Here is a 27,997-nt window from a genome sequence, read left to right on the forward strand (position 1 = left end):
ACCGGTTTCCCAGGAAAAGATCCTATGGCAGATGTGGAGCGAGTTATTGATAACAATAACAGCATTTAGAATGTACCAGACACTATTTCCACAGCAGCTCTTTGAGGCAGCTTCTATTAGCATCCTCATTTTAAAGATGAAGAAACAGAGCACAGTGGTTAAGTGCCATGGCCAAGGTGGTAGCAGAGCCAAGGTCACAGAACTAAGTTGCCTCTGCTGCCACGCAGAACATCAGCATGGGCATCAGAGGTTAGGTGCTCCCTGGGCTCTGCCTGCAGTGTCCCATGTCCCGACTTCCTCTGTAGACGGTGACCATTAATAATGGCTAGCCATAGGGTTGTTGGAAGGATAATGCACGCGGAGTTTAGTACAGTGCCCAGCAGATGATCAACAAATGTTAATTATTGATATTTTTTTATGGTTTGGAGAGTTTCTGGGCCTGGAAAGGAGGGCTGCAGGGCGGTATCCTCGCACAGACTGCAGGTGAGGTCACTCAGGGGCAGGGGTGTGGGGCCCCTCTCCCGCCCTCACCGGCCCACAGTGGGCGGGGCGAGAGTGAGGGGGACAGCGGCCCCGCCCCGTCAGGCTTTTTAAAAAGGAACGCTGGGCGCAGGCGCAGAAAGTCCAGCCATCCGTCCGGCGTAGCCCCCGAGGCGCACGCGCATGGAGGGGTGCGCGAGCCCCCCGGGCGAGGCCCGCACGCGCCTCAGCCCCGCGGTGCTGTGCCGCGGCCCCGTGGAGCCGCTCGTCTTCCTCGCCAACTTCGCTTTGGTCCTGCAGGGCCCGCTCACCACGCAGTACTTGTGGCACCGCTTCAGTGCCGACCTCGGCTACAATGGGACCCGCGACAGGGGCAGCTGCAGCAACCACAGCGCGGACCCCATCATGAAGGTGGCGGCGCGGGAGGAGCGCGGAGCGGGGCACCGGCGGTGGGCTGGGGGCGGGGGGGTGGCCCGGGCGGGAGCGTGGGGGCGGCCGAGGGGCGGGGCTTGCGTCCGGGGGAGGGCCAGCTGGTTTGGGGGTAGTGGGCGGGGCCAGAACGACCGCTGCGGGGGACGAGAGGGGGTATTGTGCTTAAGGTCCCTCTGGGTAAAGCGAGGCCATGAAGATTAACAAAAGAGAGTGAAAGTAAGGGAGTGGGACTGTGGTCCATTCCCCCATAAGCCAGGGCCAAGTTTTTGGGAGTTTTACCAAGATTCTCTGAGGTTTAGGGCTTCGAGGATAGTCCCCATCCCTGTATCTCCCAGGATGGTGGTGGTTTGCGGGACGGGCAGCCCCCAGTGAGGAACAGCACCTGGTTACGATTCATGTCCCCACAGGAAGTGGAGACCCTTACCTCCCACTGGACCCTCTACATGAACCTGGGCGGCTTCCTGGTGGGGCTGTTCTCGTCCACCCTGCTGGGTGCCTGGAGTGACTGCGTGGGCCGCCGCCCCCTGCTGGTGCTCGCCTCCCTGGGCCTCTTGCTGCAGGCGCTGGTGTCCATCTTCGTAGTGCAGCTGCAGCTCCACGTGGGCTACTTCGTGCTGGGCCGGATCCTTTGCGCGCTCCTGGGGGACTTCAGTGGCCTGCTGGCTGCAGGCTTTGCCTCTGTGGCAGATGTCAGCTCCAGCCACAGCCGCACCATTCGAATGGCCCTGCTGGAGGCGTGCATCGGGGTGGCAGGGATGCTGGCCAGCCTCCTTGGGGGCCACTGGCTCAGGGCCCAGGGTTATGCCAACCCCTTCTGGCTAGCCTTGGCCTTGTTGATAGCCATGACTCTCTATGCAGCCTTCTGTTTTGGTGAGACAGTTAAGGAGCCAACACCTGCCCGGCTCTTCACACTCCGCCATCACCGGTCCATTGTCCAGCTGTATGCGTCTCCGGCCCCAGACAAGTCCAGGAGGCACTTAGCCCTGTACTCTTTGGCCATCTTCGTGGTAGTCACTGTGCACTTTGGAGCCCAGGACATCCTGACCCTCTACGAGCTGAGCAGACCCCTCTGCTGGGACTCCAAGCTGATCGGCTACGGTTCTGCGGCGCAGCATTTGCCGTACCTCACCAGCCTGGTGGGCCTGCGGCTTCTGCAGCACTGCCTGGCCGACACCTGGGTGGCCGAGATTGGCCTGGCCTTCAACATTCTGGGAATGGTGGTCTTTGCGTTTGCTACCATCACCCCTCTCATGTTTACAGGTTGTGTGTGTGGGCTCGGGGACGGTTTGTCCCAAAGGTGCTGGGTGAAAATTGGGGGTCAGACACTCACGGCCTCTAAATGTGGTTCGTGCCTGTGTCTAGAATCATTGTTAGGCTCCTTGCCTGCACTGGAAGACAGACAACTAAGAATCTTCATAAAAATGCCATCTTTGTTAGCCAGAAGAGACAGACCTTCAGTAGCCTCAGTCATTAATCCACGTTGTCAACTATAAACATCATTAGTAAGATAGAGCAAAAGACACAAGTATGGCTCATACACTGATTGCTTCACTTGTTGGCCTCCCACAGCCAGCATTTATGGTGTTCTTAAACAAAGTCCATGCCATTAATGCCTTAATATTCATTTCTCTGATAAGAATCACAGGCCCTACCTCAAATATCCTTGGTCACCTTCCTTGAGTTTTTTAAAAAAAAAGTCTCCTCTGACACAGATATCAAATTCTTGCCTGCCTTAGTTCTTCTTTTTTTACTTTCTCTTCCTCTCCCTCATCCCCTGCCCCTTCCTCCCTCCCTCCTCCCCCTTTTTCTTTGGGTAGGAGAGGGGTGGCTAGGAATGAGGAAGTTAACTTTTTTTAGAGAGACAGATGAATTTTGTTAGAGTCCTTAAATACGTCTTTACAAAGTGAGCTGATCAGTAATCCGAGATGTCTTAACTTGGCTGCTTGCATGGAGAGTGAGGCCGAAGGGGACCAGGTACCTTCCTCTCCTGCCCACAGCATCTCCCGAGGCTCCGGTGCTGGGCTCAGTGCCCTCAGGGGTGCAGAGATGATGGAGACACTGTCATGACTCTGGGCAGCCTCAGCGGAGTGGGGTTTGAGGGCCTGACACCTGAAGGGGCCATGGGTTACCTCAAATACCCACTTGTGAGGGTCCACTGTCCTCTAGGACCAACAGTCACGGAAGGGAAAGAAACCTTGTAAGCCCTTGAGTAACAAACGCAAGGGGAAAAGGAACTTCATTTCCTAGGGCTACTGTAACAAATTTTCACCAACCAGATGGCTTAAAACAATTCTCTCACAGTTCTGGAGGCCGGAAGTGAAGTATCTGTCTCAGTAGGCCTCAGGCAAGGGGTCAGCAGGGTCATGCTGCCTTCAGGGGCTCTGGGAGAGGATCTGCCTCCCCGCTTCCAGCTTCTGCTGGCTGCCCGCATTCTGTGGCTTGTGGCCAAGTCACCCTAATCTCTGCCTCTGTAGTGACATGGCCTCTTCCTCTTCTGTGAGCCTTCTCTGCTCTGTCACATCTCCCTCTAAGGATTCACCTGATTGCATTTAGGGCCCAGTCCGATCCAGGAAGATCGCCTCATTGCAAGATCCTTAATCACATCTTCAAAGACCTGTTTTCCAAATAAGGCATCATTAACAAATTCCAGGAATTACGACCTGATGTCTTAGGGTAACCGTTATTCAGCCTCCTACATGATGGGAGTCATGTCCAAGGCCACACAGGTAGTAAGCGATGGCATCAGGTTAGGAACTCAAGGCCAACTCCAAAGCCCATGCTTGGTTTCTGTGCCTTGCCATCTCCCTTCGAAGCTCAAGGTGGGTGGGTGGGTCGTGCCCACTGTGACTGCAAGAGGCGTTCTGACAAGAACATAATTGGAGGGAAATCAGCACTCATTCACGAAAGAGGTGGTGGGTGGGTCAAGCCTTGAGAAAGGTGGTCTCTGACCCTCCATGATCACTGTCTCCTTCAATAGGGAAGCTCTTCCTGTGTCCATCCTGAGTCCCATGCTGTGTATGTAGAGGAGCTCTGCTATGCACGGTGCTTAGGCACCCTGCTCCCTGACCCTGTTTTCTTATTTGTTTCTTTCTCTGTAGGGTATGGACTCCTGTTCCTGTCCTTAGTCATCACACCCATCATTCGGGCCAAGCTCTCCAGGCTGGTGGGCGAGTCAGAGCAGGGTGAGTGCCGGGGTCAGCCTGCATCTGGTTGCTCATAGCCAGTGTTGCCCGAACTGGGCAGACAGCAACTGTGAGCCAGGAGGGGCCTACCTTCCTCCCTCCCACCCAGAACATGTTAGTAGCCAAGACAAATGCACTTCTGTCAAATTGCCTAGGGCTGGCAGAGGACCACAGGACCTTGGATTTTGAGGTCACGGGGTTGGAATTTGCAGTCAGCAGAGCACGCTTGTTCTCTTGGGTAACCCGAGCACAGGATTTACTCTCTCCAGACCTCAGCTCTTTTGTCTGTAAAATGGATGTGATGATGTCAGGGTTCCCTGCTTCACTAGGGCCAGTGTGCAAGCTTAGAGAGGAAGCAAGCAACCTTTAGATATTTCCTTGTCCCCAAGTAACAGATGAAGAAGCAGGGACCCAGAGGGTTAAATCGGGTCAGCCAAGGTCCCTCAGTAAGTGATAGAGCTAGGATGCAAACCCAGCTCTGTTTTTTTTTTTTTTTATTTAAGATTTTTAAAAATTTATTTGACAGAGAGAGAAATCACAAGTAGGCAGAGAGGCAGGCAGAGAAAAGGGGAAGCAGACTCCCTGCTGAACAGAGAGCCCGATGTGGGGCTCGATCCCAGGACCCTGAGATCATGACTTGAGCCGAAGGCAGAAGCTTAACCCACTGAGCCACCTAGGCGCTCCCCTAGCTCTGTTTTTAAGAGCAGCAGGTCCTGGCTCTGTCACCCACTGGCTGTGTGATCTTGGGCAGGTCCCTTTCTGTCTCGGTGCCTGTTTCCTCCTGTGTAACATGAGTGGTTTGCTCCTGATGACAAGGTCCTCCTGGCTCTGACACTCTGACAGAGTGCAAACTCAACTTCTGTTGGGTTGTTGCTCGTTTTGCAAAATTTGGGTTCTGCTGGCATCTCTCTAAGGAATAGCTTCTCGGGGCCTCTGGGTCTTTAGATCCTAGTCTGGAAATATCTGGCTCATCCATTTCCCCCCAGCTGGCCTGGAAGGGGGATCTGGTGCCACGTGCAGCCCAGTACGGGTTCATTCTGTTGCCCCCCACACCCACCCTGAACATTCACTCAGTAAGCCTTTTTTCTAGCACCTTCACTGTACCCAGAGAGGCCCCAAGGGGAACCGGAGAAAAGAACAGCCCTCACTAACTGCCTGCCTGCAGGGGGCTGGGGCCTGTGATGGATGTTTTTACATGTGAATTTACTCTTGCTGCCAATCTATGAAATAGGTATTGTCCTTGTTTAACAGAGGAGGGACAGAAACCTGGAAGGATAAGCAACTTATTCAGTGTTGGAACTGGGAATTAAGCCAGCAATTAATCCGAACAGGAGATGATTCCCAAAGGACATAAACCAAAACCCATTTTTTCAGGGTTTTCATAGAAGATAGCGCACACACTTTGAATACGTGGATTTAATAACAGCCATTTATTTGGTAGCCCCTGTGTGCCAGCTGCTCTCCATGCACGACCTCATTGAACCCTCATCACAACACATGATGTAGGATTTATTGTTGAGGAAGGTGAGACTCAGAAAGGTTAAGTGACTTGCCCCAGGTCACACAGCAGTGAGCTAGCGATGCTGGGATTTGAACCTAGGTCTTCCATCTCAAAGTAAGATATTTATTTCTTCGCAGGTGCTCTCTTTTCTGCTGTGGCCTGTGTCAATGGCTTGGCCATGCTGATGGCTTCTGGCATCTTCAACTCGCTCTACCCAGCCACCTTGAACTTCATGAAGGGGTTCCCCTTCCTCCTGGGAGCCGGCCTCCTCTTCATCCCGGCCATTCTGATTGGGTAATGCGGGGCTCTGACTCATGATCATAATAATGCCCTTTATCCCAAAGAATTGCACTTTCTCCTCCTCCCAACCAGAACTCATTCATGGAACCCCTTGACTCTCCCCTTGAGGACAGCTGCCTAATCTTCTGGGAGCAGTTCCCCAAGGGCAAGGCCTAGGGGTGGAGGGGCAGTGGGGGAAGGGACAGGCTCCCATTGCTCGCTGGCAAGGCTGTGCTCTCTCCCTCAGCTCCCCTCCTCCGTTCCCATTTTGCAGGTGGAAGTAAGGTGGCGGGAATGTGTGCTAACAAGAAGCCTGGAGAGCTTTCTCAGCTAATATGGCTGGCCCCCAGGCTAGCCTGACCTTCTGGGTTCTTCCCCTTGTAGCCTTAAGAGTTGCTCTCCAGAGCCCTGTCTCTGGACATTGCCTTGTCTTCCACCTCTCTTCGGCTTTGGGAGGGAATACCTGTCCCAGTCCACCCGATAAAGCCTGTGTCCCATCTCTAAGAGTTGAGGATGTCTCCCCATGTCAAATCTGAACCCTTTCTCTGGTCTCTCTCACAGGGTGCTGGAAAAGGCTAATCCTCACCCTGATTTCCAGCAGTTTCCTCAGAGCCCCTGATCTGGCTGCACTGGAGACAGAGGGCAAAGGGAGCGAATCGAACACAAAGCAACTCCATATGCATCTGGATCCTGGCCCACGCGACACGGGCACCGCCCCTCAGAGGGCACGAGTCTGCCTCGGACAGAGTGGTCCAGCTAGTCGGCTGTGCCAGCCTAGGACTTCAGCCTAGGCTTGGAACCCAGATGGTCCTACTCCAGGAGGCAGTGGGGGAGCCATTTGGAACAGGGGTGGGTGTCCCTTCCTACCAGCAGTCACATGGAACCGGCCAGGGGAGTAGAGGTCCCTACGGAGGGACACCTCAGGGAGCAGCTGAAGCACAAGGAGTGGCGTCTCTGCTTCAGCCCAGACGGCACAGCTCACCGGGCCGTTTCCGGGGCGCAGCCACCAGTGGCCCCTCAGCAATGGATGTGGTTCTGAGGGGAAGGCTGTGGCAGGGCTGGGTGCCCTCTGGGGGAGAGTGCTGCCGTCTTGGGCTGGGATCGACCCTCTGAGCTTAGCAATGCCAATCACAATAAATCCATAGAATCACACTGAAGTGAACCTTCCGGGCCCGCAGGCTGTGGGGCTGTCTGCTTTCCTGCTCCCAGTCTGCCCACCAGCATTCACACAGCAGCAAGCTTCTGGGCTGGGCAGGAGCCCCCTGAGCTGGTGTGGGCCCACACCGCATCTCACTGCTCATTCTCTTCCCTTGAGCTGCTGGAGAGGCTGGAGGGTTGCCCGGCTGGCCTCAGGCCAGTGGAAAGATAGGGGGCAGAGCCCATTCCTGAGGGTCCACCAGAGATCTGCCCCTGAAGGCATTGGGTTTTGTTACTACTCTGCCCTCCAACACTCCCATTGCCATGCGTTTCAGTGGGACCATGTGCTGAGACCTTCCTCCTGCTTCTGTAGCTCAACGGGAACCCGGAGAGGGGCCTGACTCCCCGATAGGATCGGGGCTGCAGCTTCTCAGAGAACAAGGGGCCCTTTTCCAGGCTGTTAGGGAAGCCCGGCCCAGAAGTAGTAAGGCACCACCTTTGTTGAGGGCTGCCAGCCCCTACACAGACCCAGATCAGGCGGCACTGCCTGCAGACATGATTGGCCACAGGGCTTGGCTCCTCTCCCTGCCCTGGAAATCACACAGGTGCGAAGTGTGACCCCACGGGGTCAGCTGTGGCTTCTGCAGCTCGGGCCTGTCGCCATGTTCCCAACTCACCGTCTCTATCATGGGGAGACCAAAGCAAGGCGGGGAATACAGTTCTTCACTGTCCCAGCATGAGGCAGTGAGAAGGCTTGGGAAAAGGTTTTGGGCTGGCCTCAGGCCTGGGCTCTGCTCTGGGCACTGCCTCTGGCTTGCTTGTGACCTTGAACAAAGCTCCTCCTCTGAAGAGCTGGGTCAGCAGTGCCCCGAACTGTCTGATCACAGGTGGTCAAGTTAGGAAACACTGGATTAGAGGACATGCTGAGACCTTCCCACCTCATACATTCTAGAATGAGACGCCTCTCTTGTTGGGCAGGAGAGAAGAATGAAGGAGTTGGAGCTGAACTTCTGACCTCTGGGTGTCCCTGAGCAGTCCTCTGTCCCTGGGGACGGCTAGGGTGAGGCGGGTAGGGGCCTTGCTGACTCAGCCCGGACCTGCAGACCAGCCAGGCGGAAAACCCTGACCCTGCAGGCCCACGTCAGAGCAGGCTCTGGGGGAAAGGCTGTTTCTCAGCCCCCGTTCAGGATTAGCCCTGTGGGGCCAAGCCTGGCTGGGGGTTGGAGGCTGAGCTCTGATTCCCCAGTCACGAAGGGGCAGCAGTTGAGGGTGTAGAAACAGAAGAAACAGCCTGGCAGCCTCCCTGAATACCGCCCGCAGAGCACCTCAGGAGGGAGGGGGACTGATGGTGACAAAAAGAAAGCTTCCCTGGGAGAGCACTCATGCCAGTGTATCATCACTGTCGCTGCTCTGCAAGGGCAATGTCCACTCTGCATCCGGGGCTTGGCACTGGTGGCCGCTCCTGTGGCCTGAGGGAGGCAGGGTCAAGAGCAGTGAAGGCCAGAGCTGGGGCCAGGACCGGCTAGAGACCGAATCTTCAGCAGGTGGGGGAGTAGAAGGAAGGTGTCCCAAGCCCAGGGTGAGACCTCTGACTTCCTGATGATGAGGCTCAGGAGCTATGAGTGACCTGGCTGGCCCCTGCATGACTCTGGAAGCTGAGCCAGCCTGAGGTGTCAGGCCACTGCCCACTGCCCCCGGGGAGGGGAGAAGCAGGGTGGGCTCCAGCTGACCGTTAGCCGAAGCCCAGGTTTATGGGAGCGGGGGGATACTTTCTTGCTCTCCTACCCAAGTGGAGAAAGGGGCAGAGGGATGTTCCTGCTTGTTTATTTCTGTATAGCTCTTGGACCAGTCTTTTTTGGTGAAAACCTGTCCCCCTCTGTCAGACACTTGGGGCAGAGAAGCCAGCCGTGGGGATAGCAACAGCCCTGCCCTGAGCACAGCTTCTAGGATGGTTCTCGGGACGGGCCTTGGACTGAGCACCAGAAGGCCAGGTCTGGATCCCAGGGTGATCTGGGAAATGGCCGTCATTCAGTCATTCAGTCCCTTCTCCATACAAGGGACGTAATACCGAGTGGGGCTACAGGATCCATGGAGTGGCATGAGGTGGGGAAGGGGGTGGGGAGTGGGAGGTGGCATGGCAAAGGTTTGGGAGGGATTTGTGTCTTAGAGGCTCGCTAGTTCAAGTGTCTCATTCCTTGACCATCTGCACCCACTCACCTGGGAATTTGTGAGAAAAGCAGAAACCCAAACCCTGACCGGGTCTCCTGAACGCCCGCCATTGTTGCAAAATTCCCAGGTGGTTCCAACACACCCCTCACCCTTCTTCAGGATCCTGCCTCTTCCCGTGTTGCTGCGGGCTCTGTCCAGCCCACCACTGCCATCACAGGGGGCTGTCTTCCCTGGCTGCCCCCTGAGCGAAAGGGTGGGGAGGGGCTGGGCAAGCCAGCAGAGCCAGGCCGGGAGCCAGCAACAAGGCCCAGCAACAAGGCACGGGGAGGGTGGCTAGCTGCCTGTCGAGACAGCCTTGGTGGCCCAGGCTTGGTGAACAGCTGCCAGCCACAGTGAGGGCTGGCTTGGCCGACCCTGACCTCCGGTGTGGCTAAGAGGACTGCACCTCAGGAAGGCTGGGAGGGGACTGGAGACCAGGCCAGCTAAGGACACAGTGATTACAGGTCAAGGCCACAGGGTGGCAGGATGCGGTGAGGCCAGAAGCCAGGCACGATCTGGGTGGAGAGCCATCACTGGAGCCTGATCTCCAGCTGGCTGCTGGGCCCCGGCCCTGGCTTAGCTCAGAGGGGTGGGCATTGCCCGAACTCGTCAGAGGGAGGCTGCCAGCCTTACCCCTACTCAAGCTGGCTGCTGTCTGGGCAGGAGGGGGTGTCATGTGTGGCAAACCCTCAATTGTCCAGGGTTTCTCCCACACCTGAGATAGAGAACCTGGTAGCAGGGCCTGGGGATAGGGCAGGGGAGGTGTCTGGCCCTGAGCACCCCCAATGCCTGGCTCCCATTCCCTTTGCAGACATGGAGGAGGCTGGGCTTGAGGTGGACCGTGAGGATGGGGCAGAGCAACAGCCATTTCCAGAGAAGGGCCCGGGTGGCTGCAGCTGAGAGAGGCCAGGTCGAGCAGCAGTTTCTTCGAGCAGGATGATGGGAACGGGGGTCACAGCAGGGCCTAGGATCTAAGGGTTGGTTAAGTTGGGCCCATGGGTGCGGCCCCCTCCAAACTGGTGTCAGAGCCTGCCGATGAGTCCCGGGAGGAGCGGCCCTGCAGGAATCGGATTATCTTCTCAATCGTGGCCTCCTGGTATTCGTGGGACCACCTGTGGGCACAAGAGCTGGTGGGTCAGAGGGCCTCGTGGGGATGGGGGGAGCTGCTGGCTGGGGGCTCCGCACCCGCCCCTCTCCTCACTTGATGCCATTGAAGGTGAGCACGGCCTGCATGTCCTCGGGCAGGTCCTGGGGCTCTGGCCACTCGAAGCCATCGATGACCGGCACAATGTTCTTGCCACAGCCCAAAGCAGTCACGATCTCCTGCAGGAAGAAACGAGGGGATAAGGAAGAGACCTGGGTCCCCCATCTAGGGACCCTGGCACCAGGCAGTCCCTAGGAGGGGTGCTGGTGCCGAAGTCCGCTTTGGCTTTTCCCTCACCCCTTGTTTTTTTAATAAAAAATATTTGGTTTTTGCCCCAAGTCCTTGGCATAGAGCTCCTGAAACACTGGGAATCCCCAGATGACTGGAGGTTGGGCATGGGGGTTGCCTAGAGAGCTTCTGGATGGGGGATGCTTGCCAGGAAGACCAAGCTATGATGAAAAAGTTGGAAACTAAGTATCCCACATATAATCAAAGACGCGCACCTCCCAGGAGGAGAGAGCGGCTTAAAGATTGAGTTCACTCACCAGGGCCCAATGACTTCACCATGCCTCCACAGTGAACCCTCCATCAAATCCCTGAAGGATGGGGTGGTTTGGTGAACACATCCAGGTGTTGGGAGGGTGGCCTGCAGAGGGCATGGGAGATCTGAGCCTCCCTGCCTGTGCCCCACACCCCATACCTTTGCCCTATGCATGGCCCCCATTCGAATGTTCCCGAGGTATAGCCTCTACAATGAACCCGGAATATAGTTAAGAGCTTTCTCAGTTCTGCATGTCATTCTAGCAAACGATTGCACTGGCCAGGGGAGGGATGGGTGTGTCATGGGAACTCCTGACTTGGTAACCAAGTCAGAAGCACGGGTGGCCTAGGAACCCGGGACTCTCAGACGTCTGAAGTGAGCACAGACATGTGGGACTAAGCCCTTCTGGAGTTTGACACTCGCTCTGGGTGAGTCAGTATCAGAACTGAACCTGGGGGTGCCTGGGTGGTTTGGTCGGTTAAGCGTCGGACTCTTGGTTTCAGCTCGGGTCACGATCTCAGGGTCGTGAGATCAAGCCCCATGTCGGGCTCTGCACTCAGGGGGAAGGAGTCCGCTTCTCCCTCTGCCCCACCCCCCTCACACTTGCGGCACAGTCTCCCGCTCTCAGATAAATAAATAAATCTAAAAATTTTTCTTAAAAAGAACTGAATTGCGGGACACCCAGTTGGTGTTGGCAGATAGGAGAAATGGTTGTTAGTGCTGGAAAAAAAAAACTACACAACTTGGTGTCAGGAGAAAAACATCACTGGACCCAAACTGATCCACCACCAGCCCTGCCAGTTGTCCTCATTTCTCAGATCTACCCACTTTGGCTCTTCCTCCACACACAGACCCTCACCGTGCTGCTCCAACCCCTTTATCTTTGTCCCCCACCAGGTCTCTCCTCATCCACTCTTGTCCCCTCTAACTTGTTCTCTACATTGCCCCTTCACCTGACTGCTCTTTCCAAAATCCAAATCTGATCATGTCCCCCGCTACTTAAAAATCTTTAAGACTTTACATAGCTCTTAGAATAAAATTCAGGGCGCCTGGGTGGCTCAGTTGGTTAAGCGACTGCCTTTGGCTCAGGTCATGATCCCAGGGTCCTGGGATTGAGTCCCACATCGGGCTCCCCCTGCTCTTCAGGGAGCCTGCTTCCCTCTTTCCCTCTGCCTGCCACTCCCCCTGCTTGTGCTCTCTCTCTGTCAAATAAACACATACAGTCTTAAAAAAAATAATAAATAAAACTCCTTACTGTGGTCTGAAGGCTCCATGTGCTTGGCCACAGCTCCCTTTCCAGACTCCAGCCCTGCACTGTTCTCTCAGCCACACAGACCTTGCCCCCCTTAGATTAGCCACCCTCCCTCCCTGCACAGGGCCTTTGCACAGGTTCTTCCTGGCCACTTCCCCTAACTAATGCTTACTAATTTTTCTGACCTGAGCTCAATCCATACTTTCCCAAGGAACTCTCCCCTCCCTTCTCTGACCATGCACAATCTCCCTATTGTAGGCTCTCGAAGGCTCTTTAACACATGCTAGAGTTGCAAACTTAACTAATGAGTAATTTACTTAATATCTGTCTTCTCCACCAGACATAGAGACAGGGATCATGTCCGGTTTTTATCCATCTTGTATTTCGGCATCTTTCACAAAGCCTTGCCCATAGTCAGCCCTTGCCAAATACTTAATGGATGGCTGGAATGAATGAAGAAAGGAAGGGAGGAAAGGAGGGAGGGAGGGAGGGAGGGGGACAACAAAGCACAGCTGTTAGGGGCTGCACTCCAGAATCCTGAGACTGGGGTTCACATCGAATCCCTGACATAGGCTTTGTGGCATGAGACAACCAATGGGCCCTCAAAGTCTCTGTTTTCTCTTCTGTTGGGGGGTACCTGCCATGTCCTGTGGCAAGTGCTTAGGCCAGTGCCCGTCATGTAGTGTGTGCTTAATCAATCACAGGTGTTATGATTTCCTGCTCTGTAAAAGGGGATAATAAACCTCCCTCACAAGGTGCTTCTGAGGATATTACTATTAATGGATGCTCTGGTAAGTGCTTATTGAATTTTTTTTTTTTTCTTTTCAAGGGGGAACCTCAGGGATTGGAATTACTTGAGTGCAGTTCACTTGTGGTTTTCTGTATTGATTACCCACTAAATGTGGCTTCGGGGAAAGGAGTCTTAAAACCAGAGGCAGTGAAGCACTAACAACCAAGGAAGGCTGATGGGGTCTTTGGGACTGGTCCAAGGCAGAGGCTCCCCCCATCCCTCCTCCCTCAATGCAGTCAGCTAGATGGGTGTCAAACACCCTTGGGGACCAGAGTCTTCCTGGGGAAAAAACCCACATAACTCCAACCTTGATTGGTTTGGGGGGAACCTCTCGTTTTATGAATGAGAAGAAGAAAGCCCAGAGAGGGGAAAGGACTTGCCCCCAAGTCACACAAATGCCCAGCCCAAGAGGGGCCAGGCTTCTGAATCAAGCCTTCAGATTCCAAGCCCAGGGCTCTTTCAGCCAAGGCCTCATTTGAATTCTGACCCTGCACAAATTTATTTGAGAGCCTTTAGACATATGTTTTATCCAGAATCACACAGAACCAAAGACAGCATGCTGCTCGTTGCAAAGATTCAGAGTCTGGCCAAGAGAGGAAGAATGGCTTGTTCAAGGTCATCCAGCAGATTAAGAATGAAAACTTGAGGGTGCCTGGGTGGCTCAGTGGGTTAAGCCACTGCCTTCGGCTCAGGTCATGGTCTCAGCGTCCCGGGATCGAGTCCGGCATCAGGCTCTCTGCTCAGCAGGGAGCCTGCTTCCCTCTCTCTCTCTCTCTGCCTGCCTCTTTGCCTACTTGTGGTCTCTCTCTGTCAAATAAATAAATAAAATCTTTAAAAAAAAAGTGAAAACTTTATTACTGTCGAGTGTTCTGGCCTGGTGGGCCTGGTGGACCTGTATGGCCCTCCCAGTTATTTCAGCTTCCTCTGCTTGGTCACTGATTCAAGTACCCCGTCAACTAGTCAAGAGCCTGCTTCGTTACCACGCAGGCTTGTAGGCATCCGGGATATAGAGTGAACACAGCAAGGTCTGACCTCAAATGGAGCTCAGCTACTCCTGTCTTTATCCCAGAAGACCGCCTGCCACCTGCTCTGGGCCATCAACCATGATCCTCCAAGTGTCTCTTCGGCCCAACACCCAACCAAGCCCAGTACTCAGCCTCTAAAACATGGCTTCCAGGGCCTGACCCTCTTCCCCATGATCAGTCTGGTTGTACTCTGATGCCAGAGCCTCCTCCCTACCACTGCTAGCCTGGCCTCACTGCCCTTGTGGGATCCCTTCCCCCCAGTGCTTTAAACACAAGTCTTCTCCCAGCTTTTAGGTACTCTGCAAACGGGTTCTGTAGTTTGTTTGTTTGTTTGTTTGTTTTAAGAGAGGGAGAGAGCCAGTGAGGAGGGGAAAGGAGAGGGCTGGAGAGAATCTTAAACAGGCTCCATGCCCAGTGTGGAGCCCGATCTCACCACCCTGAGATCGTGACCTGAGCCAAAGTCAACAGTCGGGTGTTTACCCAACTGAGCCACCCAGGGAACCCCAGTGGTGTGCTGGCAAATGTTTAACAAATAACTCTCTGGGGGCAAAAAACCACAACAACCCCAAAACCAACCAAACAAAAAACAACCAACTAACCAAATAAAATCCTGCTTTGTAGTCTTTAGCAATTTCCTTTGTGTAAATATTCCCACCAGGGCTGATCTCAGGCTACCAACATGGCGTCACCGGACATGGAGTTGGGAAGGGATGCAGATGACCATTTCCGGTGTCAGCAGAATCCTGCTCTATCCCCCCACCTCCTCTCCCACCCCCTCAGGTCTGCGCCACGGAAGGTGCTGGGAAAGAGCACGGGCTTTGGAGTCAGATCGATGGGAGTTCAGAAGCCAGCTTTTTGGATTTCTACACCAGCATGGCCAGGGGAAGAAGTATTCTACTTCTCTGAGCCTCCACTTCATCTGTAAGCAATTGCCGGGGATGCGCCTTCCTCATCCCCACTTTTGTCCTCTGCTCACGCAGTCGCCCTGCCTGGGATGCTTTCTCTTCCACTTACCTAAATTCTTAAGTCTCTTCTCAAGTTCTGCTTCCTTCACGAAGCCTTCCCCGGTTATTCCAGCCCTTAACGTTCTCCCCCTTCTCCACGCTCCTATGGCGAGTGAGAGGTTCACCTACGTAGCTTAGCAGCGACACCAACCCATATATGATCTCGCCACGTCTTGTTTCTTTAGCTGCTTCAGGACAAGGGTTCCAGCTCAGATGACTGCTGTATCCCTCACTGATTAATAATGAATAATCTACAGATGTGATATGAACCCATTTCATCCATCCATCCGTTCTGCGAGTACTCAGTAAGTTAGTATATGCCAGGCACTGAAGATAGAACGGCATTAATTAAACAGCGGGAAGCACTCATACTAATTACAAGGATAAATGCTGCCATTATAGAGCAATTACTATAGAACTAGGCATTCTGCTAAGGACTTGACAGATTTTAGCTCTTTTAATTCTTATAACAATATCCTAGGGAGTCCGGGACAATACTTCTCCCACTTTACAGTAGCCAAAACGAAGCTCATTGCAGTTACGCAACTTGCCCAAGGCTGGAGCTGGGATTCAAACTCACAGCTTTGTGCCTTTCACGATCCCACTGTGCCTGTCACCAGGCTCTCTTCCCCTCTTCCCTCACTGAGGTTATTTATCAAAGCGCTTCCCTCCTTCTCCAACCCTCACGGCCATCCCACAAGGTAAGTAAGACAGGCATGTTATCCCCATTTTCTGCATGAGAACACTGAGGCCCAGAGAGCCTAAGTGACTTGCCAAAGACCAATTACAGACCGAGCTGTGGCTCCTGCCTCGCCGCTGGACTGTGGAAGTGGCTGGGGAGTGCAAATGAGAAGGAAAGGGAGGAGGACCTTGACCCCTGGCCATGGGCCAGTGCTGGGACCACGGAGGCCAGCACCTACCTTATGCACCCAGTCCTTGCAGTCATAGTCCTGCATACACTTGTCCAGGGCCCCGGCCGACAGCACCAGCACAAAGTTTCGGGCACCCATGACACTCTGGATGAGCTTGTCCTCGAACTTGCCTGCTTCCAGCTTCTCCACATCAATGAAGACACTGAAGCCGTGCAGCTGCAGGTGCACCTTCAGGAGGCTGGCGAGAGGTCCCACATCACTGCCCCGGCCCAGCCCCGAGCCCCTGGGCAGCCCGCCTGCCCACCCCTTCTCACCTGGCCAGCTGGGAGCCTGAGCTCCGGCGGTAGCTGATGAAGACATCTGGGATGTCCCCACTGGGCTTGCCGCCAGTGCAGGGCAGCGGGGAGTGTAGCATTTCTGAGGCAGACAGACAACAGCTCAGTAAGAGTCCCCCCTGACTCCCCATGGGGTGTCACCTGCTGCCCACTCAGCCTTCTCAGCGCAGCCTGGCCCGGGCCGCCTGGCTTGTGCAAAAAAGAGTCACTGAGATAGAGAGCTGGGCCTACAGGAAGGAAGGCTGCTCACTATTGGTGAGTCCCTCTCAGGAGACAGGCATTGTGTTTTAGGGACACAGATCGGCACCTCCAGCCCTGTCCTCTCTCCAGAACTCCAGACCTGCATGGGCAGCTGCCCACAGACACTACACCCAATGCAACCCAAGTCTTCCCCAGGCCCCTGCCTTCCTAGTTCCCACCACAGCCAGAACCCGGGTATCGCCCCACAGCCCTACCTCTCATTCATTCATTCCATGCATATTCACTAAGTACTTACTGTGTGCCAGGCACTACCCTTTGGGCTTGCGATAAGACAGTGAACAGAACAGACAGACATTCACAACACCTGATTCCATGCTCTGCATTCTTCCAACTAAACATCCTGAACTCCAGCCCCAGGGCCCTCCCTATGTCTAGGCCCCCAACTCAGCCTGCTCAGTGGTCTCCCCAAATCCACACTTGCCCAGTTCAGTCTGTTTGCACAGCAACTGCAGGGGTCTTTCTAAAATCTAAGTCTCAGTGGTCACTGCCTCCACTTAAAAAGGGTGCATGGGGGAGCACCTGGGTGGCTCAGTTGGTTAGGTGTCTGCCTTCGGCCGAGGTCACAATCTCCCCTGGATCCCTAACCCTAACCTTAACCCACGCCCTCAACTCAGCCCTCCGGGAGGGTTGCCACAATGCCCGCAGACCCGACCTTCAATGCTCTTGGGCCCTAACCCTAATCCTAACCCCAGGCTGGGTTCTGAGAGGACCACCCGCAGAAGCTTGGCTCCAAAGCCATGACAGAGGACTCAGCGGCAACATAGAAGGAAAATGTGCCATTTGGAACTCCAGAAAGGATTCAGAGCAGGAGAAATCTGAATGCAAACCTGAGCCCCCCAGGCACCCCTCCCTGTTTTTAAGAAATGAAATCTTGGGGTTATACTGAGAGCTGCAGTGTGAAAATAATGAAAGTTGATCTGCTTTGGTTGAACTTGTTGAGATGAATGAAAAGAATCCATCTTCATATAATATTCAGTCTCAGCACTCACAGTCAGCCCCTGTCTGTTTATGAAGCAGAAAGACAGACTAGTTCTGTTACTTAGTGGCTCTGGGGTATGTATTTGGGATTCCCCAAGGGATAACCTTGAGAAATGTATTTAAATTCCCTAAAACTTAGTTTCATCATCTTTAAAAAGAACACCCTTGATGGAAATGTTCTTCATCTTGGATTATGATGGTAGTTACACATGTATGCATTTTTCAAAACTCTTCAAATTGGACACTTTTAAGCAACACCTCTCTTATTACTTAAAAATTCTTAAAAAGTACATTATAGAAAGGCACCTGGGTGGCTCAGTCGGTTAATTGTCTGACTCTTGATTTTGGCTCAGGTCATGATCTCAGGGTGGTGAGATTGAGCCCCTAGTTGGGGTCCACACTCAGTGGGGAATCTGCTTGAGGATTCTCTCTTTCCCTCTGCCCCTCACCCCTGCTCTCTGCCTTGCTCTCTCTCTCTCTAAAATGGATAAATGAATCTTGAAAAAAAAAAAAAAAAGATGAGTAAGTTCTGGGAAGTAGTGCACAGCATGGTGACTAGTTGATTAAAAAAATTAGCACCCGGGGCGCCTGGGTGGCTCAGTGGGTTAAAGCCTATGCTTTTGGCCCAGGTCATGATTTTAGGGTCCTGGCATCGAGCCCTGCATCGGGTTCTCTGCTCAGCAGGGAGCCTGCTTCCTCCTCTCTCTCTGCCTGCCTCTCTGCCTACTTGTGATTTCTCTCTGTGTGTGTCAAATAAATAAATTTTAAAAAATAATAAATAAATAAATAAATAAACAAACAAACACCCAGGAGCACCCCGCGGTGGCTCACTTGGTTGAGCGTCTGCCTTCGGCTCAATCATGATCCCAGGGTCCTGGGATTGAGCCCCACCATGGACTCCCTGCTCAACAGCGAGTCTGCTTCTCCCTCTGCCCGCCCCCCTCCTCCCACTCACTTCTTCTCTCTCAGATAAATAAAATAAAATAAAATCTTAAAAAATAATAATAATAAGTAAATAAATAAAATCTTAAAAAATTAAGACCCACTGAATAGAATGGATATAGATATTAATAAGATAATATGTTTAAAACTTTATATATAGTAACTGACAATATTAGCGAAATAGTAAATTAGCAAATTAAAATAAATTAGTAAATAAAAAGGGTTGCTAGAGCCCTAGAATCCATTCTGCCCTCGTGACCTCCCTAAAGCACCTCCAGACCCGTACTTGGTAAGCTGTTGGCTAATCGCCTAAGCCCCCAGTCTTCCCACCCCTACCCTCTGTAAGCACCCCTGGCTGAGGATGGGCGAGGACTGGGCTCCCAGGTGGGCAGGCTGACCTCTGGCGGCTGTGAGGATGCGGGCGCGGTGCACGCCCAGGCGGATGCCGCAGTCCTCCAGGAGCTGCTGCTCTGACACGCGGTGCAGCAGGGAGCGGTCAAGGCCGCAGCTGACCAGGCCGTAAGTGTACTGGCGGAAGCGCGGGTCCAGGCTGCCAAGCCAGTCAGCCAGGTTGCTGCGGTCGCACGTAGCGTAGTTGGCGAAAGTCTTGAGCTCCGTGAGCTCCCTGAAGAATCTGCAGCCGGGGGTGGGGGGAGAGGAAGACGCTGAGGTCCTGACCTAGGACTGGCTAGGGGCAGAAGGTGAGCACTGGCGGGCAGGAGGTGCCGTACCTTTTGCGGGTGATGCCGGATTTCATGCCCAGGTCGGTCTGGAGCTCCTCGTCCGTGAGCCGCAGAAGCAGGTCGCCATCTACCTGCTGCTCCTAGGGGAGGGGTCAGACTAAGGAAGGGCGCTCCTCCTCAGCCGTTGGACCCCCAAGCATAAGATGCAAGGAAAGGCAACCGGAGACGACGACGGGGGAGGCGGATGGGACCCGGATTAGAGTGACCCCGAAAGTGGTGGAGTACAGGCTTCCACCCCCAAAATCATCCCTGGCGCCGCGGGCGCATGGGCCGCAAGGGGGCGCTGTTGCCTCGTTCAGGGCGCCCCTAGCGGCCGCGCGCCCTTGGGATGCGCTGCTCTACCCGGAAGTTCTCGCAGTAGTGGGAGAAGCCGATCTGCTGCAGCCACGTCTGGACCTCGGCCTCCTTCCAGCTGGCCACGCAGGGCAGGATGGGCCGCGGCACCTCCTCGCCCAGCAGGCGCAACGCGCGCTTCGCCAGCGCCGACGTGGTGCCATTGGTGGAGTAGGAAACCAGGCGTTTCAGGCTCTGGATGGCTCCGATGTCGCTGAATACCTAGGGAGGGTTGGGGAGAGGGTGTCTAGAGTCCCACAGTTCACCAGCCATCCCCAAAGATTCCCAGTCCTTCTCCTCGCCTCTTCTCAGCGCTGAAACTCCCATCCTCTGCCCTAGCTCTGCATTCATCCTATAGATCACCTAGTTCCGTTCATTCCCTTTCCTGAAACTCTCGACTCTCCCCCTCATGTCTCCCCTCTAACAGCTTCCATTTCCCTGGGATGAAGGCTGAGCTCTCAGTATGAATGCCGGGCATGTTCCCTGCTTAAAACCCTCGGTCTTGCCTTCAAGGCCAGTAACTGGTCTCCCATCCTTCTGCTTGCTTCACTTAACTCTTATGCGTACTTCAAGTCCCAGTTGAATGTCACTTCCTCTGGGAAGCTTTCCCAGATGCTCTCTAACTCCATCCCCACTCGACCCCTCACCCACCTTGGTCTTGCCCTGCAGGCTCTTGATGGCAGCCTCCGCACAGAGATAGAAAGCCCCAATGCACTGCGCCTCCAAGCGCGACGAGTCCAGTAGCGGCACGAGGCGCTGCAGGTCGTCGGGCCCGCGGCCCTGGCTTGTATCGCTGGCATCCACAAGACAGCGGGCGAAGCGGCCGGGGTCCAGCGACGCCACAAGCGGCTCCACGAGCGCCAGTGTGCCAGAGCGCTCCACCTCGCGCTCCACCTCCTTGTTGGTGGCCAGCACGGCTACCGCGAGGCAGGCGTGCAGCCGCAGGAGCTCGTCCTCTTTGGAGAAGGCGAGCGGGAAGAGCCACTCGGCGGCGCGCTTCTCCACCATGCGCCGCTGCGCCGCCTGGCCCCCGTGCAGCGCGCAGTTGCCCAGCGCCAGCGCGCAGTGGCGGAGCAGCGCCGGGTCCGTGCGGCGGCACCAGTACAGCACGGCGTCCAGGCCACCGGCCGCCACCAGCCGCTGGCACGTCTCCTCCGAGTGCTTGAACATGTGCTCCAAGATGCCGGCCACACTCCGCGCCAGCTCCACCGGCTCCCGCTCTTTTGCCAAGTTCAGGATCACGCCCAACCCGATGCGCGCCACGCGGTCCCTGGCGAAACAAAGTGGGACAAGGGATGATGGAATGGCGGTGCCCCCGGGGAAGGCCGACCATGACCTGGTCATTTAACCTCTCTGGACTCATTGGTGTCATATAGAACGTGAGGGTGAGCATTAAACTCCCTGCCTCCCCCTTCCACCTGCCCTGCAAGGAACAGATTCCTCCCATTACGATTATAAGGGTGCTCCATCCTGGCCACACCCATTTCCTCCCTTACCGCTGCCTCCTGCCCTGCAGGGTGTGTGGTTAAGAACCCTAACTCTGGAGAAGATCCCTTGGGAGCTGGAGGGGTTTTTTTGTTTGTTTGTTTGTTTTTTGTTTTGTTTTGTTTTGTTTTTGTCTAGAAATGTGTGGGACCTTGAGTGCCTTCCTTTATTGTTCAACTTCAGTTCCGAAATAAGGAACTTCATCTCATAAATAAGATAAGAGGAATACCCACCCCACAGGGTCATTATGCGTACCAGTGTGAAAATCCGTGTAAAGTGCTTCCCACAGGGGAAGCCTGCCATAGGGAAGACTTACTAAATGTTAACTTCTTATCATCATCTGAAGCATCACTCTAAGAACACCCCTCTTCGCCTTGCCCTCAAACCTCTCTTCACTTCATGTGGTGTGACTGGGGATATTGAGGAACTACTGTGTGTCAGGCTTTGTGCTAGGGACTGAAGCTGAGCAGGGCCTAAGAGAGCCTGGAACTTATACACAGCTAATATGGAGACAAACAATAAGCAAGGGAACAATGAGTGAACAGGACAAGAGTGAGATGGCCATTATGCTAGCAAATGCAGGTGATGTAATGGACAGTGGAGAAGGACATTGGGCGGCGGAGGAGGTGAAATCTGAGAGTACAATATCCAGAGACTCCTGTCTGCAGGTGTCTGGGAGAAGAGTGTAACAGGCAGAACGAACAGCAAAGACAAAAGCCCTGAGGGGGGGTGAGCTTGGCATGTTTGAGGAATAGAAAGAAGCCCAGAGATATTTGCAATGTTTAAAACCTATAAGAAGAATATAAAAGCAACAAGGTTTCATATATAGAAGATGTGAATAGTCAAGTCAACAAGAAAAAGACAGCAAATTCAATAGGGAATGGCGAAGGATATAAATGGCAATTTACAAAAGAGGAAATCCACAATGTTAACAAGCAAATTAAGAGATGCTCTAACTCATTAGTAATTAGAAAAGTGAAAATTAAATCAGCTATCACTTTACACCTATTGGATAGGCAAAAAGCAGAAGCTGGGTAACAGAAAAGGTTGGCAGTGTGAGGGGCCATGAACTACCCTGAAGCTCTCTGGGTAGAGGTGCTTGCTGGGGCGGTCAATTTGGAAAGCAGGCTGGGATGCGTGGGTGAAGTTAAAGAGATATGCACCCTATGAGCCAGAAACTGGGGCTCTTGAGTTTATATCCCTAAGGAATTGTCACAGATCCACAAAAGAACGTGGAAAAGGCTGCAGGGTTGTTTGTGATGGGGGAAGATAGTGGCAGTCTGGTGTCGAGCCTAGGACAGTGGAGAGGTAACACGGGCAGTTACCCACTCTGGAGGGCTATGGAGCAGTTACAAGGGACTGAACAGATGATACCATAGCACATGAAGGAAGGATCTTAAAAATATACTACTGGGGCGCCTGGGTGGCTCAGTGGGTTAAGCCTCTGCCTTCGGCTCAGGTCATGATCTCAGAGTCCTGGGATCGAGCCCCGCATCGGGCTCTCCGCTCGGCAGGGAGCCTACTTTCCCCTCTTTCTCTGCCTGCCTCTCTGCCTACTTGTGATCTCTCTCTCTGTGTCAAATAAATAAATAAATATCTTAAAAAAATACTACTGAGTGGATAAAAATATGAACTGGAATGTGCTATATAACACAACACCATTTGTATAAATTTTTTAAAAGATTTTATTTATTTGACAGAGAGAGAAGCAGACTCCCCGCAAAGCAAGGAGCTCAATGAGGGACTCGATCCCAGGACCCTAGGATCATGATCTGAGCCAAAGGCAGACACTTAACCAACTGAGCCACCCAAGCGTCCCTCCATTTGTGTAAATTAAAAATACATGCACACAAAAGAATAAAGATCCTACCAGAACACAGATATAAAGACACACATTAAATATATTGGATGGGTACCTAGGGTATTAATTGGGGAAGATGGTGGGACATTCATGAAGAGGAGAAGGGGAGATTGTGGACATTGTATGATAGGCGCAGATGTATGCAAAGTCTTGGGGGGTATCCGAGAGCTGGAGCATTTGGGGATCTGCCCCCACCTCAGCCACACTGAAGTGAAGCCATTTCTAGTGGCTGAGGTAGAAGATTCAAGGGGGGGAGAGTAGGGAAAGGGTCCTGCCTCATTTTGATGGCAAATGAGGAGCTATTGAAAGGCTTCAGGAAGGGGAATGACCTGCTCTTACATGGGTTTTAGGAAACACTCTGACTGCTCTAGGGAGGAAATGTCCAAGGGAGGGAGCCTGGATGTCAGCACAGCAGGCAGGAAAGTTGGCACACTCTAAGCAGAGGTGAGTTTTCTGTCTCCCTGAGCTCCACAAATGATGTCCTCCACAACTGACATTACCCCTAAAGACTTAGAGACTCAGCCAGGCAGGGAGTCCCTGCCCAGTGAGCATCACAGTGACGCTTGTGACTTTGTGTCCACTGCAGGTCCCAGCTGAGCCCATTACATGGCACAACAACTTTTCTGAGTTGATCACTGAGCTTCCCTAAAGTCCAAAAGAACAGGTGGGTTCCAGTCATTCACTTGTTCCTTTTACCAAGGAGAAAGCCAAAGTTCAGGGAAGTTACATGTCATGCTTAGAGTTACATAGCTGGTGAGAGGCATAGGTGGGGTCCAAACCCGCATCTGTCTGTCTTCCAAGGTTAAGATCCTTCATCTATACTTTGTGCTTCCAGAACAATCTGACTACATAAACTCTGAGAATATCAGAACCAGGAGATGTGTTTAAGCAATAATCTAATCTAACACTCTCATTTCCTGAGGACGAGTGAAGAGAAGGGCTTGCTCAGGAATACTAATTCAGAGAGAGGACTTTATTCTTTTTTTGCTTTGTTTTGTTTTTTAAATTTTTTATTATTTTTAAAATTTTTTATTTATTTGAGAGAGAGAGAACGAGGGAGAAACAGATTCCCTGAAGAGCAGGGAGCCCAACCTGGGACTCAATCCCAGGACCCTGGTATCATGACCTGAGCTGAAGGCAGACACTTAACTGACTGAGCCATCCAGGCACCCCATTTTTAATTTTTTTTAGAGGACTTTATTTTGAGTCTGTTGACCCCCCAGCCCTCCCCTTTCCCTATGCCCTTGGCACCTTCACAGAACTTGAACTATGTCCTTGTTGTGAGAACTATACACCTAGCTCCCAGCTTCTGCAGCCTGAGAGGCTGTGGGTCTGGGTTCAAATTCCAGCTTCAAAGGAGGGGGGAATTCATACACATACACATACCAGCATGTATATATAATATACATATATGTGTAAATTCTTGTATGTATACAATTGTTCTGGGAGGACATACCGTGCAAGAAACCTGTTTTGCGGGGCACCTGGGTGGCTCAGTGGGTTAAGGCCTCTGTCTTCAACTCAGGTCATGATCCTAGGGTCCTGGGATCGAGCCCCGAATTGGGATTTCTGCTCAGCGGGGAGCCTGCTTCCCTTACCCTCTTTGCTTGCTTCTCTGCCTACTTGTGATCTCTGTCAAATAAATAAATGAAATCTTCAAAAAAAAGAAAAAAAGAAGGAAAGAAACTTGTTTTGCTGGTTTACCTCCAGCGAGGGGGTCTGGGTAGAAAGAAAAATTCTTTTTTTTTTTAAGATTTTATTTATTTATTAGTCAGAGAGAGAGAGAGAGAGAGAGAGTGAGCACACAGGCAGACGGAGCGGCAGGCAGAGGCAGAGGGTGAAGCAGGCTCCCTGCCGAGCAAGGAGCCCAATGTGGGACTCGATCCCAGGTCGCTGGGATCATGACCTGAGCCGAAGGCAGCCACTCAACCAACTGAGCCACCCAGGCATCCCTAGAAAGAAAAATTCTTAAGTGTGGGACTTTTTTGTACCTTTGCACTTTTTGAATTTATATGCAATAGCTTTCTGTTTTGTTTTACTTTTTTTTTTTTAAGATTTTTATTTGTTAGAGAGAGAGAGAGCGTGCAAACGCAGGCAGAGTGGCAGGCAGAGAGAGAAGCAGCCTCCCTGCTGAGCAGGGAGCCCAATGTGGGACTGGATCCCAGGACCCCAGGACCATGACCCGAGCCAAAGGCAGCAACTTAACCGGCTGAGCCACCCAGGCATCCCTTGTTTTACTTTTTAAACATGTCTCCTCCACTTATTAACTGTATTTTTGGGAAAGCCATTCAACCGGAGTTAAACCATTTAACCTAATTATGGTCTCCTGAGGGGGCTGGGCTATAAATTTCAAAGGCTAGCAGTCACATGGGGCCCTCACTAGTGTCATGGGATCAAGTTCAGAGGGTCCTACCCTGTTGGATTTCTCTTGGCATTTGGGGGTGAGGGACGTTGTGATCTAGGCTCGTGGCCAACAGGTGTAGCAGCACTCTGGGAAGAAGGGAATGGGAAAAGGAGAGGGTGCACTGATTGAGGAACTTTCTTTAAGAGGAGGTTGGCTGATGAAGGGCAAGATTTCATCAACACAAATTCCCAGTGTGTCACCTCCCTTCTCTTCCTTCCAGCCTCCACCCAAAGTAGACTAAAAGTTGAGGAGATTCTGCCTCTCTTTGGGGCAAAAAATCCGATGGCCAAGGGGCTTGCTGGGCTCTGTCCTTGGTCCTGAAGTGCTGTCCGCACCAGTGCGTGGTTTCCCCAGATCAAGGACAATGGTGAGCGTGACTCCTCCCTTCAGTAATTCTGTAAGAGGTGAGTGTTGTTATTTTCAACCTCGAAAAAAGTATCAGTGCAGTTTGCATCTTGCCGCCCTCCTCTTCCTAGGGTGTTGGCTGCACGGCTTCTCCAAGGATTCTAATTATAGCTGCCACACCCCACATACCAGGCTACCAGGTACGCCATCACCCCGTGCCCCCCACATCCAGGGAGCACCCACTCCATTTGCTAGTCCTCCAAATGTACTGATGATTGATGGTAGATGGGAAATTAATGACTTTCTGAGTAAGCAGAACCCTAACTTGCTCTCCCAACTTAAATTGCTTCATTCATGTATTTCTGACGGTTGTATCATTTCCATCATCCACAAGGTTATGTTTAATTTTTTAAAATGGTAAGGAAAGCATTCCTAACCCATGCCCATCACACATCACAAAGCTGCATGAGTTGAAAGTGACCCTTCCCAAACCCTTCTAAATCTGAGGGGCGTGAGAATTCAGCACATGACTACTGAGTGACAGTTTGATCTGCTCTGGCATAGGAGGGGAGAGAAAGTGAGTGCAAGAGTCCTCATATTCTGGGGGAGATCTCAAAAGGCAGGCAAGAGAGGGGCTTCCAGGCCCCAGTTGGACACCCCCTACTGTATCTCGGCCCTATGTGGGGAAGGGACGGAGAACACACACTCTGGCCCCTGCCTCGCTCCTCACCTGTTTCCTCTTCTCTCACCCATTGATCCCACTAGAAAACCTTCTGTTCCCCATGAGCAGCCGCAGGATGAGATCATGTCTGGCTTGTTATGCGGGCCAAAATGAAGAAGGAGGAAGCAGAAGGTGGATTGGGGCTGGCCTAAAGGGGGCAAGTAACCCTCAGATCAGCACTCATTTCAGTAATCATTACCCCTCCTCCTACCCCATTTCCTGAGCATTGTGTTCTCTTCCTTTCACAGTGGCAGTGAGAAGGCAGCCTAGAAGGGCACTCGTGCCTGTGGGGAGGAGGTCTGTGGGTTTAGGGTCCCAGCTCCACCCTCAGAACTAGGGACAAATTCCTGTTCTGCTATACTCTATTCTTCCTCTCTCTGTCTCATTCCTCAGCCCACCAGTTCCAGGAGAATCCTGGCTGAACCATCAGTTCACTGTGTTGTGACTCCCTGCAAGGCATGAAACTTTCCCAAGCCTCATTTGTAAAACGGACACCCTCATCCCCAACAGGGGGGTAGTACAGGGATTCGGTGAGGTGAGGCGGGAAAAGGCACAGGACGATTCACACGAGAGACCCTGGCCGCGGACCGCCCTTGTCACCCCACAGCACCCCGCGCTCTACCCTCCAGCCCGCGAGCACCCTCACCGGTTCTCAGCCACCAGGATCTGCTCCAGCAGACGGGCGGCCTGCACGCGCGTCTCCAGCTCCGGCGCCTGCAGCAGTCGCAGCAGCAGGTCGAGGCCGCCGTCCAGGCGGATGGCGTCGCACAGACCCTGGGCTACCTCACGGCCCACGGCCGGAAGCAGCCAGGCCTCCTCCACCAGCTGGAAGACCTCGGCCAGGCCGGCGCCCACGGCCCGCGCGCCCCCCGCCTGCTTCAGCGCCGACAGCGCCTGCTGCAGCTCGGGCAGCGCACGCTCCAGGGCACCCTGCACCTCAGTGCCCGCCCCGGGCGACACCTCGCGGGGCCCGCGGCCGCCCGCGGTCCACCACGGGCCCGCGCCGCCGCCCCCGTTGGGCCCCGGCACCGCTAGCCGCTCGCCGCCCGGCCGTGGGCCCGACATGGTGAAGAAGCGGCACAGCTTGTAGGCAGAGAGGAGCAGCGTCAGGACCATGGGCGCGGGGCTGCGGGGGACATCCCCGGTCCGGAAGGGCGGAGCGACTCGGGACTTGGGGAAAAGGGGGACAGGAGACGGATCCAGGGAAAAGAAGGTGCAGGAGGGAGGGATGGACAGAAGGCTACCTACCAGGCAAAGGCGCTGGCCAGAAGTCTGGGGGAGGGGCAAGGGCAGGAACTGGGACCGAGCTTTTGGGTGAAGGGATGCGGGCCCGGATGCAAGGGGTGGGCGGGAGGAGCGAGAGGGGAGCGAGGGATGGACCCAGACGCCGGCGGATCTAGAAGGCAGCAAGAGGAACAAAGGGGGGCTCCGGCTGGGAGATGCTCTGCAGAGGCCCCGCCCCTGAGAAGCCACAGTCGCGGAGCTGACACCCCGCCTCTCTGTCACGTGGGACTCTTCCCCTGCGGCCTGCGTAGCCTCAAACCCAGGCTTCCCCCAGCCACGTCCACGCGGTAGCTGAGGGGTGGGGTGGCGACAGGGCAAGAGGGTGCAGAGCGGGAGGGCTGCCTCGGTTTCCCCGCAAACCCCGTGACACTGCAACGTGAAGGCAACACCGTGGAGCCCTCCCCTGGTTCAAGCAACCATAAGAACAATTCCGTACAACTTTATGCTTGTTTCTAGTG

General features: G+C 53.6%; 2 protein-coding genes across 5 annotated transcripts; one reads left to right on the forward strand and one right to left on the reverse strand.

The window, feature by feature from the left end:
- Positions 1–611: 611 nt before the first annotated feature.
- Positions 612–10,182, forward strand: SLC46A1 (solute carrier family 46 member 1). The gene is made up of 5 exons (XM_080825439.1): positions 612–891; positions 1,320–2,172; positions 4,011–4,094; positions 5,733–5,889; positions 6,436–10,182. Exons 1-5 carry the CDS (start codon positions 664–666, stop codon positions 6,491–6,493), a joined length of 1,380 nt encoding a protein of 459 aa, XP_080681565.1. The 5' UTR covers positions 612–663; the 3' UTR covers positions 6,494–10,182.
- Positions 8,820–27,518, reverse strand: SARM1 (sterile alpha and TIR motif containing 1). Of its 4 annotated transcripts, XR_013968096.1 has the most exons (10): positions 26,902–27,518; positions 20,091–20,709; positions 19,449–19,661; positions 19,095–19,186; positions 18,762–18,997; positions 16,162–16,264; positions 15,896–16,085; positions 10,909–11,009; positions 10,421–10,542; positions 10,314–10,331 (listed from the first exon to the last, which is right to left on the reverse strand). XR_013968096.1 is itself a non-coding variant. In XM_080825436.1 (9 exons), the coding sequence occupies exons 1-9, from the start codon at positions 27,369–27,371 to the stop codon at positions 10,202–10,204; spliced, it is 2,169 nt and encodes a 722-aa protein (XP_080681562.1). In that variant the 5' UTR covers positions 27,372–27,518; the 3' UTR covers positions 8,820–10,201. The 4 variants fall into 4 exon arrangements, 3 of the variants coding, with proteins under 3 accessions (XP_080681562.1, XP_080681564.1, XP_080681563.1); XM_080825436.1 differs by lacking the exon at positions 10,909–11,009 and having other exon boundaries at positions 8,820–10,331; positions 19,095–19,180; XM_080825438.1 differs by lacking the exon at positions 10,909–11,009 and having other exon boundaries at positions 8,820–10,331; positions 16,162–16,301; positions 18,694–18,997.
- Between the last annotated feature and the right edge of the window lie 479 nt (positions 27,519–27,997).

This window comes from Martes martes (genome assembly GCF_963455335.1).
Source record: "Martes martes genome assembly, chromosome: 16".
Taxonomy (NCBI): Eukaryota; Metazoa; Chordata; class Mammalia; order Carnivora; family Mustelidae; genus Martes; species Martes martes.

Excerpts from the sequence above, each read along its gene's own strand:
- SLC46A1 (XM_080825439.1), top strand. The coding sequence starts at position 664 with ATGGAGGGGTGCGCGAGCCCCCCGGGCGAGGCCCGCACGCGCCTCAGC. Across the intron at positions 892-1,319 it reads GCGCGGACCCCATCATGAAG|GAAGTGGAGACCCTTACCTC; the intron begins GTGGCGGCGCGG and ends ATGTCCCCACAG. Across the intron at positions 5,890-6,435 it reads ATCCCGGCCATTCTGATTGG|GGTGCTGGAAAAGGCTAATC; the intron begins GTAATGCGGGGC and ends TCTCTCTCACAG.
- SARM1 (XM_080825438.1), bottom strand. The coding sequence starts at position 27,371 with ATGGTCCTGACGCTGCTCCTCTCTGCCTACAAGCTGTGCCGCTTCTTC. Across the intron at positions 16,302-18,693 it reads GGTGCTTACAGAGGGTAGGG|GGGGGACTCTTACTGAGCTG; the intron begins GTGGGAAGACTG and ends ATGGGGAGTCAG. Across the intron at positions 10,332-10,420 it reads CTCACCTTCAATGGCATCAA|GTGGTCCCACGAATACCAGG; the intron begins GTGAGGAGAGGG and ends TTGTGCCCACAG.